At 44.3% G+C, this 20,501-nt stretch overlaps 1 protein-coding gene across 1 annotated transcript in view; it reads right to left on the bottom strand.

Moving 5' to 3' along the window:
* Positions 1-20,501, bottom strand: part of PHEX (phosphate regulating endopeptidase X-linked) — a 1,438,972-nt gene that overhangs the window by 1,131,296 nt on the left and 287,175 nt on the right. The window contains exon 4 of the mRNA XM_086934549.1: positions 7,876-7,962. Within this exon, the coding sequence (XP_086790675.1) occupies positions 7,876-7,962 (87 nt within the window). The remainder of the gene's footprint in view (positions 1-7,875; positions 7,963-20,501) is intronic.

Genomic DNA, 20,501 nt, shown 5'->3' on the forward strand with positions numbered 1-20,501 from the left:
TGATTTGTCTGAGGTCTTATAGCATTGAGCCGCGCCTTACTGGCCCCTAAGGTCATCGCAGTGGGGACTGCGACTATTACCACCTTTCCTTGAGGGGTGGTCGGGAGTGTTGGTTTGGATGGGGGTACTTCCAGTTGCGGGGGGGCCTGTCCTGGGGGGGTGGGAGTTGCGAGCAGTTGGGGTTGCTCAGGGGGTTGTAGTTGTTGGGGGGGTTCGGCTTCCTGTTTGGAGAGGGTGGGTAGGGGGGACCGTGGTCGCGGGACTTATGCGAACATTGCTCTTTGCTGTATGGGCCGGTTGTGTAGGGGGGAATGGCTAGTACTGGGGCTTTGAAATGTGTGACCTGGAATGTGCGGGGTATGCAGTCCATGACGCGCAGACATAAGGTTCAGGCGTACCTCAAGCGTAGGGGGGTTCATATAGCGTTCCTGCAGGAGACGCATCTAAATAAGCAGGAAGGGGCGGCTCTGCAAAGGCGCTGGAGGGGGCAGTTATTCTACACGACATTTTCAGCATTCGCAAGGGGGGCATTGATTTGGATACGGGCGGGGGTCCCCTTCCAAGTCTCGAAGTCATCGATAGACCCTGAGGGCAGGTATGTGGCGGTGGAAGGAAGGCTGAGAGGCAAGATGATTTCTCTCTGTAATGTGTATGCTCCTAATGTAGACCTGCCCGCTTTCTTGTCTAACATCTCGGGCAAATTGGCGGGATATTTGGCAGGGCCGGTCCTCTTGGGGGGGGACTTCAACTCAGTTGAGGATGTGCTACTAGATAGGTCCCATCCCCCGCTGCGCGCGTCCCCAGTACATAGGATCGCCAAGCGTAGGTTAGAATGGCAGGAGAGCTGGGCCCTCACGGATGCATGGAGGGCGTTGCACCCCACCACTAGGGACTACTCCTTTCACTCACACCTGCATGATTTGCATGTGAGGCTGGATGCGTTTCTTTGTTCGGAATGTGTGCTCCCCGCGGTGGGAGGGGCGGAATACTTGGCCAGGACGATATCGGACCACAACCCCTTGTTGATGTCTCTGGAATGGATGGTGACTGTTAACTGCGTACCAACATGGCGCCTGCAACCTGACACCCTGGACGACTTGTTGTTCAGGGAGGCCCTGAGTGAACGTATTGAGAGGTACTTTGAGGAGAACAGTGGCTCGGCCTCCACGAGGGCGGTTGAATGGGATGCTTTCAAGGTGGTGGTGCGGGGACACTGTATTGGACATACGGCAGGGGCACGGAAGACTCTGTTGGATGACTTAGATAAGGCTGAGACACGGCTGAGGGATCTCGAGAAGAGGCGCCCGAATCACCCTGAACTGCAGGAGGGGCTTAGCGGGGCACGGGAGGGGCTGGCGGTAGAGCTAGAGCGGCTGCGTAGCTTCGACCATAAGGCATACGTGACGAGGGCGCATGCGGAAGGTGATAAGGCGGGGGCGATGTTGGCTTGGCTCGCTAATCCTACCCGGGGGGGAGGGCCGATCATGAGAATCCAGGAGCCAGGGGAGGAGCCCTGCCACTCCCAACCCGGGATCCTGAATAAGTTTCGTGCGTACTATGAAGGGCTCTATCTGAGTGGTGATACGGGAGGGACGGAGGAGCTTGAGGAGTTCTTAGACGGGCTACAGTTGCCGCGAGTGGAGGACTCGGAGGCGGAAGAGTTAGGGCGGCCCATCTCCCTCGGAGAAATAGGCTGTGCTGTAAAACAGATGGCTAGAAACAAGACCCCGGGCCTTGACGGTCTACCGATCGAATTTTATGGCAAATATCTAGAGCACCTTGCTCCGCGGCTGCGCGAGGTATACAATGAGGCGCAGGAGAAGGGCCGACTCCCGGGCTCTATGTGCGAGGCCCTTATGATCCCGCTCTTGAAGCCGGGCAGAGAGGGTGCGGCGCTGTCCTCGTATCGTCCGTTGTCTATGTTGACGACGGACTACAAGATCCTCAGTAAAATTCTGGCCAACAGATTGCTAGTGCACATGACGGGTCTGGTTCACGGTGATCAGTGCGGTTTCATTCCGACACGCAACACCACTCATAACATCCGTAGACTCACGAGACTGATGGGTGCGAACTGGCCAGACTCCGTCTCCCCATTTGTCCTATCCATTGACATTGAGAAGGCATTTGACAGCCTCGAATGGGGATACCTGTATGAGGTGATGCGTCGCTTCGGGTTGGGAGACAGATATATACGATGGACCAAGGTCCTCTACACTGAGGCGGTGGCCAGGGTCCGGGTGGGCGCACTGATCTCGAGACAATACCCGATTAGGCGTGGCACTAGACAGGGTTGTTCCCTATCCCCGTTACTGTTTGCATTGGCAATGGAACCCTTCGCTGCGGTAGCCAGACTGGGCCGCCACTATGCAGGCTTGTCTTTTAGGGGGAGGCCACACTTCATCTCCCTGTACGCAGATGACTTGTTGATGTTTTTGGCCGATGCGGGCTCCGAACTTCAGGGGGCGCGGAGGCTACTGGAGCAGTTCGGTAGGTTGTCGGGCCTGAGGGTCAACTGGCCTAAATCCTGTTTGTTTCCCCTGAGGCCGGGGGAACCGTGCCCACTCACGGCTCAGGAACTCCGGTGGGAGCCGCGCTGCCTACATTATCTAGGGGTCTATGTTTACCACGCCCCGTCCGACCTGCTGGATGGCAACATCACTCGCTGTATTAACGCCCTGCGTGGATCCATGGACTTCTGGGCGACTCTGCCGCTCTCCCTGGCTGGTAGAATCTCCCTGCTTAAAATGATAGCCCTGCCCAGGCTTTTGTATTATTTTAGGACACTGCCGGTATGGGTCCCGAGCTCTGTTTTCAAACGCCTGAGGTCACTGATCATAGCGTTCCTATGGGGCACGGGTAGGAGGCGCATAGCGCTCGACACGCTGTTGCGCCCCAAAGATGAGGGTGGTATGGCAGTGCCGGACTTCGAAGGATATTATCTAGCCGCACAGCTGCAGACTTTTACTCAGGAGGTGGCAAGAGTATATAGAGGCCCCGAGGACGCGAGAGATGAAGGCACCCCGCGACATGTTCTGGCCTATATTACGCTGCACCAGAGACTCCGAGTGGGAGATCTGACGGTCGAGGAGCAGACATTCCGGCTATGCTGGGACCGGGCCCGTAAGCGGGCGGGTGTCCGCCTTATGTATGCCCCCGAAATACCGCTGGGAATGGTCACTGCCCTCCCACATGGAGGTGATTGGTCACGCTTGCTAGGGTGGGAGGAGGCGGGAATACACATGCTGGGTGACCTCTACGAAGATGGGGTGTTACTGCCGTTTCGGGACCTGCAGGAGAGATTTGACCTACCGAGGGGTGACTACCTGCTGCACGCGGCAATCACGGGCGCCATGCGAGCCCACTGGGGGGAAGGGCTGCAAGAACCGGGCACCTCGATGGCTTGCCAGTACGCCATGATGGCGGCGGGAACCTTTAAGGCCGTCACGTGCCTGTACTCGAGGATGCAGCGGGAGGCCTTGCAACCTTTGGCAGCCTTGAAGGCCAAGTGGGAGCTGGACCTCCAGGTGGAGATACCAGACACGACCTGGGGCCAACTGCTGGGGCGGGCACGGAAGAGCTCGAGGAATGCCAGGTTCCAATTAATCCATTTTTATGTTATTCACAGGGCATACCTCACGCCCGGGAAAATCCAACAGTATTTTGGGGCGACCGACGCTGCTTGCCCCAGATGTAATACAGCGGGGGCGGATCTGTGTCATATGCTGTGGGATTGCCCCTCTTTGGGCGACTATTGGCAGGAAGTTGGGCGGGCCCTTAACGGCGCGACGGACAGGGATATCCAGTTTACTAAAGCAGTTGGCATCCTTCATTGGTTCCCACATACACCTAGAAATAAGATGTCTAGTAAGTTTATAGATTTAGGGCTTATCTTGGCCAAGCGGGAGATCACACGAAATTGGAAGTCCAGAGTGGGGCCCACGTACAAAAGATGGTATGGGGAATGTCTGAGATGGGCCGCGTGTGAAAGCACCCTACGATACCAGATGGCCTGGAGGTCGAATGACGAGAAAGCACTGGAAAGGGCGACTGCATGGGAGGTGATGGTGCAGGCGCTCCGGGATGTGGACGATGAGGGGCGGGATGATGAGAGCGAACTAGATGGAGCAGACCCTAACACCACACAGGAGAACACACCTTAGCGAATGATTACTTCCTCCTGCATCACACCGGGCACTATTACATGGTTACTCAAGCGCAGCGCGACCACGGGGGAGGGCGGGTAGGAAGCTAGTTTGAAGGGATGTTGGGGTACCGAAATTTGGGGAGGGGGAGGGGCGTAAATCACAAAAGCATTCCAGGGTTATGTGCATGATGAAGCGGTCGGACATTGTAAGAAGTACGAGACCAAGACAGAGATGAAGCTACCCGCATCAAGAGCGAGGTGATCCCTCCGGACTGAGACAGAATGCCTCAAAATAAGTCTGTACATGTTATACTATTTCTGCTGAATATGCTGTCTGTACATTTATATTGGTGATGCAATAAAAATGACGTTAAAAAAAAATCATGGCACTGTAGCCACCAAAAGAGCCTTTAGAGATCGAGTGTGGTACTCTCAACTAGATGAGTGAGTCTAGAAAGAGCTGAAAGCGTGCCACATTTGCGATTGTTTGTCCCCCAAGGTGGCACAGCACTGACTGGCAATGTCTGACCTTCCTGCCTGTGCCTGGGAAAGAGCTGCAGTTAACTTATTTGGGCTTTTAGGAAATGGACTCCATCTCATGGTAGTCATCAATGAATATTCTTATTTTCCTTTGGTGGAAACCAGGTCTTTGACAACCCCTGACAAAGTCATAGAATGGATGAATGACATTGTTGCCACATGTGGTAACCCCAGGATCATCAAATCTAACAAGGCTCTGCCCTTTAATAGCAAGGAGTTAAAAGAATGTCTTGTCCTACTCAACATCAGACACCAAAAGAGTCCACCCCTCTGGCCCCAAGCCAATGGTGTAGTTGAACAATTCATAGGCATCCCATTCAACAAGCATCCATGAAGGGAATCAATCTGAACCTACCATGTACCAGACCCTATGGACCTATGGATCAACTCCTCACTCAACATCTCGTGAGAGTCCAACTGGTGACCTTGCTATTTGGGAGAGCCATCAGAACAAAACTACCTCAATGGACCCTGGATTGATCAGTGAATATTGATAACCTTTGAGACACCGACGTGACTCCGAAAAAAAAGATGAAAACCTATGGAGATCAGCACAACCTGCCCAGGAGACAATCTTTGACAGAATAGACTGGTTACTGGTCAAACTGAGACAAAAGTGGAAAACAGACACTTCTTTTGCCACTGATCCCTTTCAGGTCGTGGTGTGCAAGGGACACATGGTGACAGCACATTTTCCTGGAAAATCTATCACTCAGGACACAACGCACTTTAAACATCTACCTCAACACCGGTCGACTCCTAAACCAACATTTGGGCTGACCCCGCCTGCAGGTTTGGCTCAAGCACCTGAGCCTGTGTCACTGTTGCGTCTAAGCCTGCAGACAAGTGCAAGCAACTCACTGACTAATTGAGCAAATGTGATTTTTGATGATGTTTGTCACTTTTTATTTAATAATGGGGAGATGTAGCACATTGATTTTATACTCTTTAGGACCCTTGTGGTTCTGGAGCAGATCCTGAACAGGAACTACGTCATATGAGGGGAGCTGTTACGATGAGGTTATGGAAAGTATTATGTAATGCACAGTGTGCAAGTGAATGTTGAGGAATAAAATAACGCTTAACAACAACTCCTGTGAGGAGTAATCTATTTGCATGCTATTAGTCTAGGAAAGATGTTACACTATTGAGAGGTTAATTAGACTCACTAGGAAATCCTGGGGTACGGCACAGGTTTTAGTGTGGAAGCACATACACTTTACTACTGTTTAACAGTGGTAAAGTGTACAGGGTTCTAAAGACAGAAAATATAGGGTTGAGAACAGGCAAAACATCTGAGTAGACATTGCAGAACAGGGACATTTGCTGCAAAGTAAAACATGTTGACCTTGTCCAGCAGGGGAGTGGCCCAGAACCAAAAGACAAGCCTGCCAGCTGCAGCTTAGACCTTTCGTGTTGAAACAGGGCACCCGGAGTACTTTTACAGTAAGAAAAAGAGGCATTTTATAGTAAGGCGAAGAAGTACTGCAAAACAGGTGGACGAAAACAGCATGTTTTCTCTAGTCTCTGGCTAGTTCCCAGGATAAACGTGGCACCTCAACCAGCACCCCATCAGAACATTGCTCATATGGGAAGACTCCATCAGAAAATGAAGGCCTTCCTGGAAGAAGAATCCTAACTTCCGACTCCCACTAGAAGAAGTCTCACACAAGGTCTCTAGGAACTCTGAATCCCATTGGCACCCGGGCCTGATACTGCTCTCCAAGTATAAAGTGGTTCACCTCCTATTTTCTGCATTAGGTACACAAAAGAGAAAGGGCCTCTGATTTACAAAGGACCTGGTGCCCAGAAACCTGCTCTGGGAATCTAAGGGCAGCAGGACTGACTAGAAGATTCTCTCTTAGCAGTCACAGATGAAAATGGTGATTTAGAGCTTTGGCGGGCAGAATACTCTCTTGCACGGAGCACCCTGCTCACCAAACTGACAGACTGCCTGCACTATTTAGGGTTCTGGAGGACTGTCTACTTTCCAGCAACAGAGTCCATGTTGGCTCCATCTACAGAAAGCTACCTCTCATGTCTACAGAGTAGAGGCTATTGGAGTAAAGCCATCACATTTATTTAGAGTGGATGGTCTGTTTTTTCTTTCTGTCCGTCACTGGCAGGGAAACCCTAGCAGTGAGAGACAGAAAACAAAATAATGACATTTGCACCTGGGTGAAAACTCCTAGGGTCTAGAGTCATTACTGGTTTGTTTTCAATAACACACTCCGACTTGAGAGTTTATTTTTGTAAAACAAAAAATGTTACATGTTTGATGGACGGCCATCAAAAACTAATGCCAGCTGTTCACCAAATATTTATGCACACTGAAGAGAACCACCAAGATGGGGTGACGGACGTTAAGTTACTCTGTCCACTAGGGGCTAAATCAGGCCCTGAGTCTGAAGGTAAAAGCTTTGACCATGACAACCCACCTGGTGTATATGATATCCCTTCTCTCACAATAATCCTGAAAGAGCACCTAGGGCCTGGTCCCCCGCGAACTGGGGTTTTCTAGCCACCTTTTGACTTAAAATGATATATAGAAAAATAAATGTTTGGTTTCTCATATCCTGTTTTGAGGACCTTGGTGTATATTTATTCATTAAACTGTTCTTTTTTCAAAATTGGATTTGTATTGTGTTGTTTACTTTGAGATTCTTGGCACTGCTTGAACTTAATCTACACTTCTCTTGTGATTGCTTGCTGCTTGTGCCATATCTACCAGCATGACAGGAGGGATCTTCTCAGAACTGTGTTTTGACATAATCAGAGTGGGTTTATGGGGTTGGTTGGGTTACACGCTTCCAAATTAGGAAATCAATTTCCAATATGATATTTTTTGCTGGTGACCAGGTAATTTTGTGGTAGCATTTGTACTGTCTGACCGATGCACAACAAGATTTGCACTGCCATTTATGTGAAGAAATTACATTTCCACCACAAAAAAACTACTTTAGACATTGATAAATCATTAGCACTACCTGTGTGAAAATGCTTGTAAATCAGTGCAATGCAGGCAACCAATCCTGTGAAATGTCCGGCTCATAAAATAACGGGCATGTGTTCTGTGATTCGGGGAAATATCATAAACATTCTAACCAAGAAACTGCCATCCAAGGAACAGTTACACGGAATCAAATTGACTTTACTGACATTTGATATCAAGATGATATTTTACTCACTTTCATTCATACAGGACTTGTAAAGGATCTTTGCCTTCTGAATGGCCTCAGTATCCCTCCTTTTGCTAACGGGTCTCTCCAGCAACGCTAAAGATAAGAAAAAATAAAGTTACTTTTTTACATGTAGATCATCAAATTATGTATTTAGCTTTTTCAGTGTAGGTCAGAGGGCAAATACTGTATGACTGAAAACATGTACTCTTGGGTCACAAGAGTTTAAATGCCCAGACAATCACCTGTGAGGAATCCATTTCGGCTGGGGCAATATTTCCATCTAGATTGGTCAACAATGGCTTACATAATGAATCACCAACTAAAATGGCCATAAATGTTTAGCATTGTCAAACAGGTCACCTACAATCAGGATGAAGCTGATAAAAATGAATACATAAGATATTGAAGTACATATTGGACGCATTTGGGGAAGGGTGGTAATGGGAAATTCCATGTATGTCAAAGTAGCATTCACAAATCCAGCCATAAACCCAGTGCATAATATGTAAAAACAAAATTAAGTTCTGATCCCTTAAATCGGAGGCAGGGCTAAACTGCAGTGCCACTGACGCCTGCAGGCTTCGACCATCTCTGCCAGTAGCCCGTCAGTTATACAGTCAGTCAGTTGTCAGAGTGCTTCCCAATATAGGGTAACCTTGGAGCATTCATTTTAGTAATACATTCTGAAAAAGTAGAAAAACGTGAGCAAGGTGGGGATTTGTGTACCCCAGTCCTGAAGGTGTTTGTACACCGAAACATGTTGACACACAAATAGGAGGTGGCGCACATTGTTTGCGCTATTTACCTCTTTTTCTCACCATTTTAATAGTACCAGCCCGGGGGCCAAATAAAGTTTTTTGCGACACCCCACGAGCCAGGCACTTTTTTACATCACCCACTAAGAACCTCACCACGCACTCACATATAATTCCCTCACCTACACCACACATAGCCATCATAAGTGCTCCCACTTAACCGTAGGGTGCAGCACGCCGCATCCCGTAGAGGGGTGCGAGGACCCCAATGATGAAGCATGACACCAAGGGGCCTGTTGGTGTGTGAGGGGTACCAAAAACAACCAGGGTGTTCCCAACCATCGTAGGGACACTTCCTCCCTTTTTTATTTGATGGATTAATTTTGTTTATAAAGACTAGCCTAGGGGAAGAAATCCACATTAGTCCTGAGGCCCTCAGGAGGCAAGGGGATGTCATCTCCACCATCAGTGCACTGGGAGGTGTGTTTACAGGGTGGTGGAGAAAGGGGTCATGGCCTCCGACCACCTCTCAGCAACCCCAATGGACCACATGGTGCCCCTTCTTTGGGCAGATTTTAGCCCAGGACACCCCATCCCCTGGGGCCTACGTTTTATTATTTTAATAAAACTTTTATAAAACTCAGGAAGAGTGCCATGTTGCACCCCTTCCCTGGGCCTAATTTGGCCTCAGGGGCCCAATCCCCTGGGGCCTGCCCTTTATTTAAAAAAATATTATAAAACAAAGGAATGGGGCCACAGCCCCCCTCCAGTGCCGATTTTGGTTCCGGGGACCCCAATCCCCCAAGCCCGGCCACAAAATTGGGTGCCCCAGTCATTTTCACTGGTGACCACAGGGAGACGCTGAAGGCCCCCAAGGTCCATTCCACCTCCCCGCGTCCTGCGGGAACAGGCATTGCTTTTGGACAGAGGGAGCTGCTAGCATGCAGCTCCCTCTGTCCAAAAGCAATTCCGGTCCACTTTGTAAAAGCAAGAGCATTTTACTTGCTCTCGCTTGCACGAAGTGGAGCAGAGTTTGCTATGGCTTGGCATAACCCATTTATGTTCACTTGCTAATGGAAACCTATAAACAAATACATAACAAGCAGAATACATCTTAATCTACATACATTTTCTTTTCATGCCCTCTGGCTCACAAAATAGAGCTGGCCCAAAAGCCAAACAAAAAACATCTTTTGTATGCACCCCTGTGCAACAAAATGAAAAATTGCCCTAGCAGTGAGCCACACAAACTACTATTGGAGGACATGATAACTGTTCACTAGGAAAAAGATAATCATCTCAGTTTTCTTAACAAAACAATATTTGTCTTTCATTCACAATCCTACTAAAAGTAGCAAGGAAGCCCAGAAAATAGTATGTAAAGTTTCAGATTTACAACATGAACAGCTGAAAGACCCATGTATGGCCACTTGCTAATGGAAAACTATAAAAAAAAATACATAATGAATAGAATACATCTTAATCTATATAAGTTTTCTTTGCATGCTCTCTGGGTCTCAAAATAAAACTGTGCCCAACTAACCAAACAAAAACCATCTTCATTATGTACTCCTCTGCACCTACCAGTGAGCTACACAAACTACTATATGGAGGACATAATAATTGGCCATTAAGAAAAAAAAATCTTCATTTTTATAACAATTATTGGCTTTCACCTTGAGCTTCATATGTAGCATAATCCTACTAAAAGTAGCATGGAAGCACAAAAAATAAACTAGAAGTTTCACAATTACTACATGAGCAACAAAAAGACATACTTATGGTCACATGATTGTGTAAACCAATAAAAACTTAACGATTGCAATAGATAAAAAGAAAGAAATCTCATTAAATTCGATTGCCACTCTGTACTTATAGTTAGTATTCCCAAAGACAGGAATTCCTATAGCATTTTCCACATTTTGAGTTACAATACATTTTTGTGGTGAATCGTTAAGGGACTGCAAAGATGAAAAGGGGTCCAAAAATGCATTTTTTGAGCAATGCATTTTCCATGCTCTATTGTATTTGACCTAGTGGGAAAAACGACTGAATGGATTTACATGAAACTTAGCAGTATTATGCATTGTGGTGCAGAGATGGTGCTTTTTGGGTACTGCAGTTAAGTAGGGTAATCATTTTTTTTAAGTTAGACAGTATTTAAACTTTGTGATATCTGTCATTTGCAGAATTTCAAACATTTTTGAGAAACTACTGCGGTACATTGCCGTAAAACTATTTAATGATATATTTAAAAATATAAATATATTACCTTACTGGTTACCATTTTAATAAAGTGTTAATAGTTAGGGACCTACTTCTTACCTATATTTAAGGCCCTAACACTGAACACAGCCAAAGTGTAGTAAAAACATTATGCCTGCCTTTTCATGCTCTAAAAACAGCCACTACGCAATTATAAGCTGGCTTGTCATCACTATGTACCACAGTATATTGAAAGGTTATCATGTTATACCTTGCCTCAAAATAAAACTAAGGTCTGGTTGTAATATTGGATTTTGGTACCCTTGCCTCACTCATAGTGTCACATGGGCGTTGCAATACTTAAGTCAGATTTACAAAGGAATGCAAGGCAACCATGTGTGGTTCTGCATTGATCGGAAATTTGGGAGAACTGCACAGCAGTGCAATTCACTGTTTTGCATTAGTCTACACACCACAATCTACACAGCTGCTAAATTTCACATACATCTTAAGTGTGAGGAACACTTAACCTCTGCGCACTGTTGCTATTGCGGTTCACAAGTGAAAACACCGCTGTATTTTTAACCACATTTATGAACACTTCACACACTTAAGTGTGTGATGTGTTCATAAATGTGGTTAAAAAATGTGGTGTTTTCACTTGTGAACCGCAATAGCAACAGTGCGCAGAGGTTAAGTGTTCCTCACACTTAAGATAAGGTTTCTAAGTTCAGGCACGGTTAGGACAAATGTGCCACCTCGGCAGCACGCTTGTTAAAAGAAATATATAAAAATCATAAAGCAAGTTTAGGCTTTATAGTGAAAAAACGAGTGCTCCTCTCATCCTTACACACATACATCTTTATGCCACGCCACTGTAGCCAATCCACTATATGTTATTCCACTCTATACTGCTCCACTCCATGCCTCTCCACTGTACGAGACTCCACTTTTCGCAACTCCACCTACGTCAAACTTAAACAGAGCGACGGACTAGTTGGATAGCACCTCACATTATTACTGCAATTTATTCCATGAGAATTGTGCACAAATCATCCAGCATTTGTCGCCCTTTAGTGCCACTGAAAACAGATTTCGATTTTTGATGAAAGCCAGGAGGTGCACCAAAAAACTAAATTCAGTCCATAGTAATTTCTTCAAGAGAGTTCTTTATTCAAAAGTTCATGCTCATTCACAGAAAACCAGCCAACGCGTTTTGTTTCCAAAATGAAACTGTGGAACTTCATCACGGCTCTATACAGTAAAGTTCTAGTGTGCTGTGAGGATACAACTTAAATCTGATGGTCGCCTTATGATAGAAGTAAGTTTCAAGTTTTACAGCATGACACCTTGCTAAGTATCAGGATTCTCCTTCCGTGGTTCTGTATAGCTTGACTCCACCTATGCTATTATACTGTATGCAACAGCACTGTACACCACTCTAGTATACGTCACTCCACAGTACGCTAAACCACTGGACCCTAGGTGTGGCGCGGTGGCCAGGGCGACTGACACTGGAATCTGTGGCCCACGGTTCAATCCCTGGCACTGGTGGCAGGTCAGCCCAGCACCATGTGGCTCTGGGCAATAGCTTGCTTAATCTTCTAAACGGCCCCCAGCGCCGGGATGCCTCCGGGTAATTGTTTGCGCTTTACAAATACTGGATTTACATACGCTATTACTGTAGCCCCTCCACTCTAATGTGTTCCACTGTATGCCACTCTACTCTACAACACTCCACAGTAATCTGTTTCATTTTATGCTACTCCACTCTATACCACACTAGTGTATGGCACTCCACTCTACTCCATTCTACGCTATTCAATTGGATCCCACTCCAATGTATGCCACTACATTGTATGCTATTACACTCTACCCCTCTTCACTGTATGCCACTCCAGTCAATGCCACTCCATTATATGCTACTCCACTGTACACTAGTCCACTATATACTCTTACACTCTACACCAATCCACTGTACAGCACTCTGTTCTATGCCACTCCGCTCTATGCTATTACATTGTAGTCAACTCCACTCTACGCCGGTCCACTCTATACTATTACGCTGTACGAGAATCCACTGTATGCCATTCCAATAGTCGATACTCCAATATATCCTATTCCACTCTACGCCATTTAACTGTATACCAGTCCACCCTATGCTATTCCACTGTATGCCACTTCACTCTATGCTACTCCACTCTACTCCGCTCCAGTGTAGGCCAGTCCACTCTACCCCACTCCATTCTATGCTATTCCATTGGACACCACTCTACTGTACGCCACTCCACTGTATGCTATTACACTCTACCCCATTCCCATGTATGCCACTCCAGTCTACATCACTTCACTGTGTGCCACTGCTACTCCATTATATGCTATTACACTTTATACCACTCCCATCTATGCTACTCCATTCTACACTGTTCCACTTTCTGCCACTCCACTGTATGCTACTCCACTCCACGCCACTCCAGTGTACTCCTCTTCACTCTAAATGACTCCACTCTACAAAACTCTACTCCACTCTATGCCACTCTACTAGAAGCTACTCCACTCTACTGTACGAGACCCCTACTCCAATTTCTAACACTTTACTACCTCCGCTATACAGTACACTCCATTCCACTCCATGACACTCTACTCTACGACACCCAATACACTCTTTTTTACTTAATTCCACACTACGTTAAACCACTCCATTTGAGACTACTCAGTTGTACAAGACTTACCTCAATCTGTCCTACTATACAACAATCCACTCAAAGCAGCTCCATTGTTTCACATACTACCGTGCTGTAAGCACCTTCACTCGACAACACTCTACTAAACTGTATGCCACTCACCAACACTGTACTCTTGTCTATATCCCTTCACTCCACTGTACAGCACTGCACTATACCCTATGCCACTGTACAACATTTTGCTCCACTCCATTCTATGATACTCTAGTCCCCTATGCAACACAGTATGCAACTCTTTGTATAGTACTGCACCCCACTTTACTCCACTCTACTCTGAACTACAGTCTACAACAGTTTACTGTACCGTACACTACTCCACTCCACGAATATCAACTAGACTGTATACCACTCTACTCTACTGTAGACTACATCACATTTTTAAATACTGTATTACACCCCACTACTCTCTACTGTACAACACAGTACTCCAGTTTATGACACTTTAGTTGAATTTATTCTACGCCACTTCACTCTACTGCACTCCATGCAACTATAGTCTATGACAAATCACTCCACTACATAAATATTTCCTACACTCAACACAACCCCACACAAGTGTATTCCACTTCAGTATGCTCCACTCTACTACACTTTATCTCACTCTACACCACTGTACTCTACTATGCTCTACGCCTCTCCACTGACACTGTCCTACACTGTATACAACACTGTACTACACTCTATGCCACTCCATGCACTCTATGCCCATCCATTCTACGTCACTGTATTACACTGTATGATATACGATGACATGCCACTCAACTTCTCTCTAGGATAGGTCAATCCATGCCAATACACTATATAAATCTTTCCTAAACTGTACAATATGCTACTACACTCTACTCTGGTTGATTCAGAAATACAATTCTCCAGTCTATGACAATAGACTTTACAACACTCTCCTCCACTGTATTGTACAGCATTCCACATAACAACTCTCCACTTGAGACACTAGACTCCGATTTGAAACACATTTTTATTCAAATTTGTTTTTAAAACATCGAAATTCAATGAAAATAAACAAGTTTAAAGCTTAGTTACAGTTAGAAAAACGTATTTTCCCTATACAAACCAAGTTTAAAATTAAAATTCTAAAGTTTTAGGTATAACTTTCATTTTCAATTGTTCTACCACATTCAAATTATTATAAGCAGCGGGCCATGTTACATACTCTTTTCAGTTTGATTACCAGAGAACACTAACTATAACTCACCACTCTACAGTGCACTGTGTTCTCGCAGACAATGATACTGCACTGTACAATACTACACTGTACAACACTCTCCACCACTCTACTGCACAACACTGCACTCGACAACACTGGACATTATGACACTCTACTTCACTGAACTCCACTCTATGCCACTACGCTACATAGCACTCTGCTATGCTCTATGCCACTCTATGCCATTCTACTTGATGATACTCCATTTCATGACACTCCAGTTGAGGACACTCCACTACAAAACACTCAGCTCTATTGTTTGACGTGCCACTACACTGTACAACATGCCACTCCACTCTGCTATACTCCACTCCACAATAAAACACACCACGCCACTCCACTGTATAACACTTTACTACACTGTATGCTACATCATGCCACTCTATTTTACTCTTTATTCCACACTACAATACTGCAATAGACTATATAACACTCTCCTTCACTATGCTGTACCAAACTCCACTTTATGACACTCCAATCAATTACACTTCACAATGTGGTTTGAAACACATTTTTATTAAAAAATAAAAACCATTAACAAACAATGAAAGATGCAAAGATTAAGGATAATTTATAGTTAGAAATACCTTATTTATTATTTCTGTAAAAACCCAAATTAAAATGCACAGACATTAAAAAGTGTACAGTTATAAACAAAACTTAAAATTATGCACCACTTTGAAATTACTATAACTCACGTACCTCCGAATACAGTCTTGTCACCTAACTCCACACACAACATTAACTATAACTCATGCCTTTTTCATGCACTGTTTATGCCCTTCTATACTACTTACTTAAAGCACGTGAAATTATAACATTCATAACAACACTAATACCTTCTCAATTAATAAATGAAGACAGTATGTTTGAAGTATTTCATGGAAGATCAAAAATGTCATCTGGAGAACAAGATGGGTTCAATAAATATACATTTCCTTGAAAAGTAGTGGTTAATGGTAACCAACAGATATCTTTTTAATGAGATTTAAGGTGGAAGACGTGTTCTTTCAATCCTGTGATTGTATCATTAAAGTGGTTAGGTTGTAGTAAGATGATGAAAGGTGATACTGTTGTTAAAGTGGAGATGGGGGCGCACTTTCATTGCTTCATATCCATTAAATAATGTAAAATGTATATATATACGGTGTATAATTAAATATTTCATTTGGACAGTGGTTTTAGTATACAGTCACCACATCATTTTTATCTCCAAATATAAATTACACTTCTAAAATAATGCTACATTAATCTAATCACAGATCTGGGCCGAGATTCAGGTGCAAATGGCTCAAAACCTTCCAAACTCATGGGGCGCCCATCTAAGAAAATCCCTGGAGGAGCTAGACATCCGAGAGCTGTGGGATAACAAGAACGACTGGGCAGTATTTAATAAGGCTTGTAACAACCACGTAAAAATGAAATCCCTTTTGGAAGACAAATTAATCCTGACTAAACGACGCCACGCATGGACAGTGACAAATTCATATACACAACCAAAGCCTCAAGCCTACCCGTCTTCACACTTTTGCACGGAGATAAAAAAAAGAGCTTCATCCAATACCCACTTGGAATACACGATTCTAAGGACCTCTTGCCAACATGGAAAAGGAAAGCACAAACAACGAGCTGCCGTCTGTGTGGCTATTTTAATTAAACTTTAATGCATTTGCAATGTGTATGCCCAAGCGCCAGTGACCTAAGGAAAATTCTTTTAAAACGCATTTTTAACGTCCTAAAAATTTGAACATGCAGACAGGCAGTGATCCACTGGATGGAGGGCACATCCTACATCCTGACTTGCTGTGGAGCAAAATTTCTCAAACAAGTAAAAAAACTTCTTCGGGAACCGGACACAAAAGCCAGCCATGGGAACTGTTCATTTAGAAAACACAGGAAGAAGGTACTAATGCAGAACATGAGCCCTAACGTACCCAAGTTATGCACCGGTAGACATAAGATTAATTCGTTTTAATTACACAAAAATGTATTTTAAAACTACTTCACACAGCACTGCCGTAATTTGACGGTAACCTACCCTGACAAACCTGAAACTCATCTTATGATCAACAGATTCTCACTTTATAATGACATATCAATACCAGACACAGTTTTTAAAGTGCTCCTACTTCTTGAATACATACTCATTTGTTTTAATTGCAACCACATGAACCAAATGAATTGCACTGTTGTTTTATATGTTTTAATACGCTGTAATGGTTTTAATTAAGCAATACAAATAACGTTTTTGATTTGATTTGATAATCTACTCACAGATATTAATACAAAGTAATATTGACATTAATGTATTGATAAGGCTTCGTTGTGTGTTTAATTAAATTAGTATAGTATAATCTAACTTATTTTAATATAATTAACTTTTTAATGTGTACGCATCATGGCATCATTTCTTATTTGGTTTAACTCAATTCGCCAATGTAATATTGTTTATAACATTTTAAAGTTAGAGTTATGGTTTCAGTTCCATATTTTTCCTCTAACTTGCTTCAAATTAATGGAATTTGAAAAATATAAATGTTGTTGGGTATTTAATATTTATTAGTATTAAGGTTTCTTTCTTTAATGATCTCAGCTGGGATTTTGAGATGTAGTATGACAACATTCACTTCCTCACACTTTAAAAGTAATGGAGTCCAATAATCTGAAATATAATATAAGTGGAAGGAGATTGAAGTACTTGGACGTTGCAGTGGTGTATTAAAATAATGGTATATAGAATGAATGGTAGTTGAAGTAGTGATAAGCATTAGTGCATAGTATTGTGGTACATATGGGTAGCAGTGTGATGCTGAGGGCTGGTAGTGTGTTGCTGGAGAGTGGCATTTTGGTTCTTGGCCATGTTAGACCGATGTTAGGTATAGGCAGTGCAGTGCTGGAAAATGATAGTCTGTTAAATGGGGCAGATGTAACATGCTGTTCAATTGCGGTAGGGTGTTAGGTGACTGAAGTATGGTGCAGTAATGTAGAGGTGTGCTATTGGAATGACAGAGTGGCGCTATAGGAAAAGGAGAGTAATATGTACAATGTAGTTCTAAGGGTGGTGGTACAATGCTAGAGTGTGATAATATAGTGGTGTCAGGTGTCGCTGCAGGGGTGATGGGTAACTGTGTAATGGTTGTAGGTTAATAGTGTGCAGGTGGTTGGGTGTTATTGAAGTTGGTGGTGCCGAACAGTAAACAGGTTGTGAGTGGGTGGTGATTTTTCAGTCGTGGGAACAGAAATGTGGTAGGAGTGTGTAGCATTGTGGAAGGTGTTGCATTGTAGGAGTAGCAGTATGAAAATAGACATTGCTGGTTGTGGTGTATCACTGCTGTGGTAGTGCAGTGATGATGGTAGTAGTGCTCATTTTGGGTTTATTACAGACAATGTGGTGAAGTAATCTGATGAAGAAAAAGTGGCAGTGCCAAAGAGAAGGAGTCGGAGCAGTGGAAATGGGTTTTAATTATGTGGCTTTGAGTGGCTGTGAAATGTTGGCATGATAATGTCGTTGTTTAAAGTAGTGGTGGTCGTTTTTAGCAGTAGTTTTTAGTGTTGTGCTAGGTACTGCTAAGTATGGTGTTTGGTGAATGTACAGTGGTGAGGCCCATAATGCTGTTGCATAGGTCGGAGAGTAGTAATATAGTGGGTAGAGCAGTGTTGTGATTATTTGTATTGTGCAGAAGAGGCAGTGAAATAAAATGAACCTTAGAGTGGTATGGCAGTGTGTCAATGAGAACTGATAAAGATTCTGAGGGCTGGTAGTTGAGAGCTGGGTAATGATATTTGAGTTAAGAACAGTAGTAGTGCAGCGTTGTTTCATGGTAGTATGTGCTGGTGATAATTTAGTGGGTTTGAAACGTAACACAGTGGTGGTTGGTGGCTCCGATGTTGTGAGGCAGTATTGTGGTGAGGTGTTAGGTAGTTTGGTGATGAGCATGGAAGTGGTAGGTTGGCAGTGAAAGGAATTGGAAAGTAGTATGTTACTAGAAGGTGGTAGTCTTATGATGTGGGGTAAATGAAGTGGAATAGGCTGTTAGTGCATCAGTGTGGATTGGTAGTGTGATGGTAATGGTAGTGTGGTAGTAGACTGTTGGTCTGCTGTAATAGTTCAGTGTCCAAGGTAGCAGTATGGTGGTTGATGGTAACCTGGGGTGGTAGCATTCCATTAAGGGATTATGGTGTGGTACAGGATGTGCTAGTGCACTGCGAATGTGGTTCAGGAGTGGAACTGGTGTAGCAGTCATGTGGTCATGTGATGAGATAGATAGTGCTGGGCTACTCATAGAGTGGATTTGCATGTGGTAATGAAATGGAGACATAAATGCAGTTCTCTACAGTGGTAGTCCAGTGGTGATGGGAGGGTGCAACTGCAGTGATAGGAATTTGTAGTGTGGTTCTGTGAGGTGGCAGAGAAATGTTGTGGGTGGTTGTGTGGGTGTAGTGAGACAGTGGTCAGGGGCAGTAGTATGGTGCTGTGGGGTGCAATACAATGATGGTGTGTGGGTTGCTTGATGCTGTGGTGTGATACTTTGGCACTGTGAGGGTGCAAACAGTGCTATGGAAGTTGTTGCTGGTCTGGTAACGATAGTACAGTAGCATTAGGATGATAAAGGTGTGAACTGGTTTTAGCAGTATGGTACTGTATCATGGCTGTAAGATGGTGTGAGGGACAGTGCAGTGATTATTTGCTTGTATGGTAGTGGAAGTGGATGTGCATGTTATATGATTGTAGTCCTGTGGTCTGAGTTGTTAGTGTGAGGTTGTGTACAAGACATAAAAATGATGAGCAAGTAGTACACAACTGAGGATGGTAGTGCAAAGCTGCAGGCTCTACCATAGCGCTATGATATGATCGTGAGATTCTGGTAATATTATTGTGCTACTTGATTATGGTAAGTGGTGGTAAATGGTGAGGTCTTGGAGGTGGTGGTGTGGTGTTTGTGGTAGAAACGTGGCTGTGGTAGTACTACAGTGCCAGGGGTAGTAAATTGTCATCATTTATCGGGGCCATTAAACTTATGCAACAAGGAAGGACCAAATTATGCATCAGGGTTGACTAAATTATACAGCAAGAAAAAGAACAATATGCAGCCTAATGCGGCACGTTTAGTGATATGATTACTTCATTATATTGCCATTTTTACAAATGTTAACACTAAAAACGTGTTACTTCATTCATATCAATTTAATACCCAGATACAGCAATAAGCAATTGAAAGGTGACCAGTCAACCTTTGGGAAAGGCCTTCCACTGCTCACCAACACATATTACTAAATTTTTAGGTCTCGCCTCGGCAGCACTTGCACAGCCTCTGCGAGACATGCAGTATTGAGGATGTGCACTTTAAAAGCTCCATCTATTTTCATGGACTGTCCCTGTTACATGTGTTATTACTCAGAGCTTGTGAGCACTATTTCTTTCTTTAAGTTGGAGAACTCAAGACGGGTGCTCGTGTTGTACAGAGCTCTGTTGTAAACAGGACTGTAAATCTTGCTCTTATATTGCCACATTTGCTGTGCATTTAAAAACATAGGTATGTTTAGGCTGCAGCTGCCTCCTCCTCTCTCCTGCTTTTGAAATGCGAGGCCTGTTGTCACAGTCCATGTTTTCCTATGACTGCTGCCACCTCAGTCTCAGAGCTCAAAAAGCATTTGCAATGCAATAGGTCTTGCATTTGCGAGAGTTTCAGCTATTGGTATTGT

Source organism: Lissotriton vulgaris, chromosome 8, assembly GCF_964263255.1.
Source record: "Lissotriton vulgaris chromosome 8, aLisVul1.2, whole genome shotgun sequence".
Taxonomy (NCBI): domain Eukaryota; kingdom Metazoa; phylum Chordata; class Amphibia; order Caudata; family Salamandridae; genus Lissotriton; species Lissotriton vulgaris.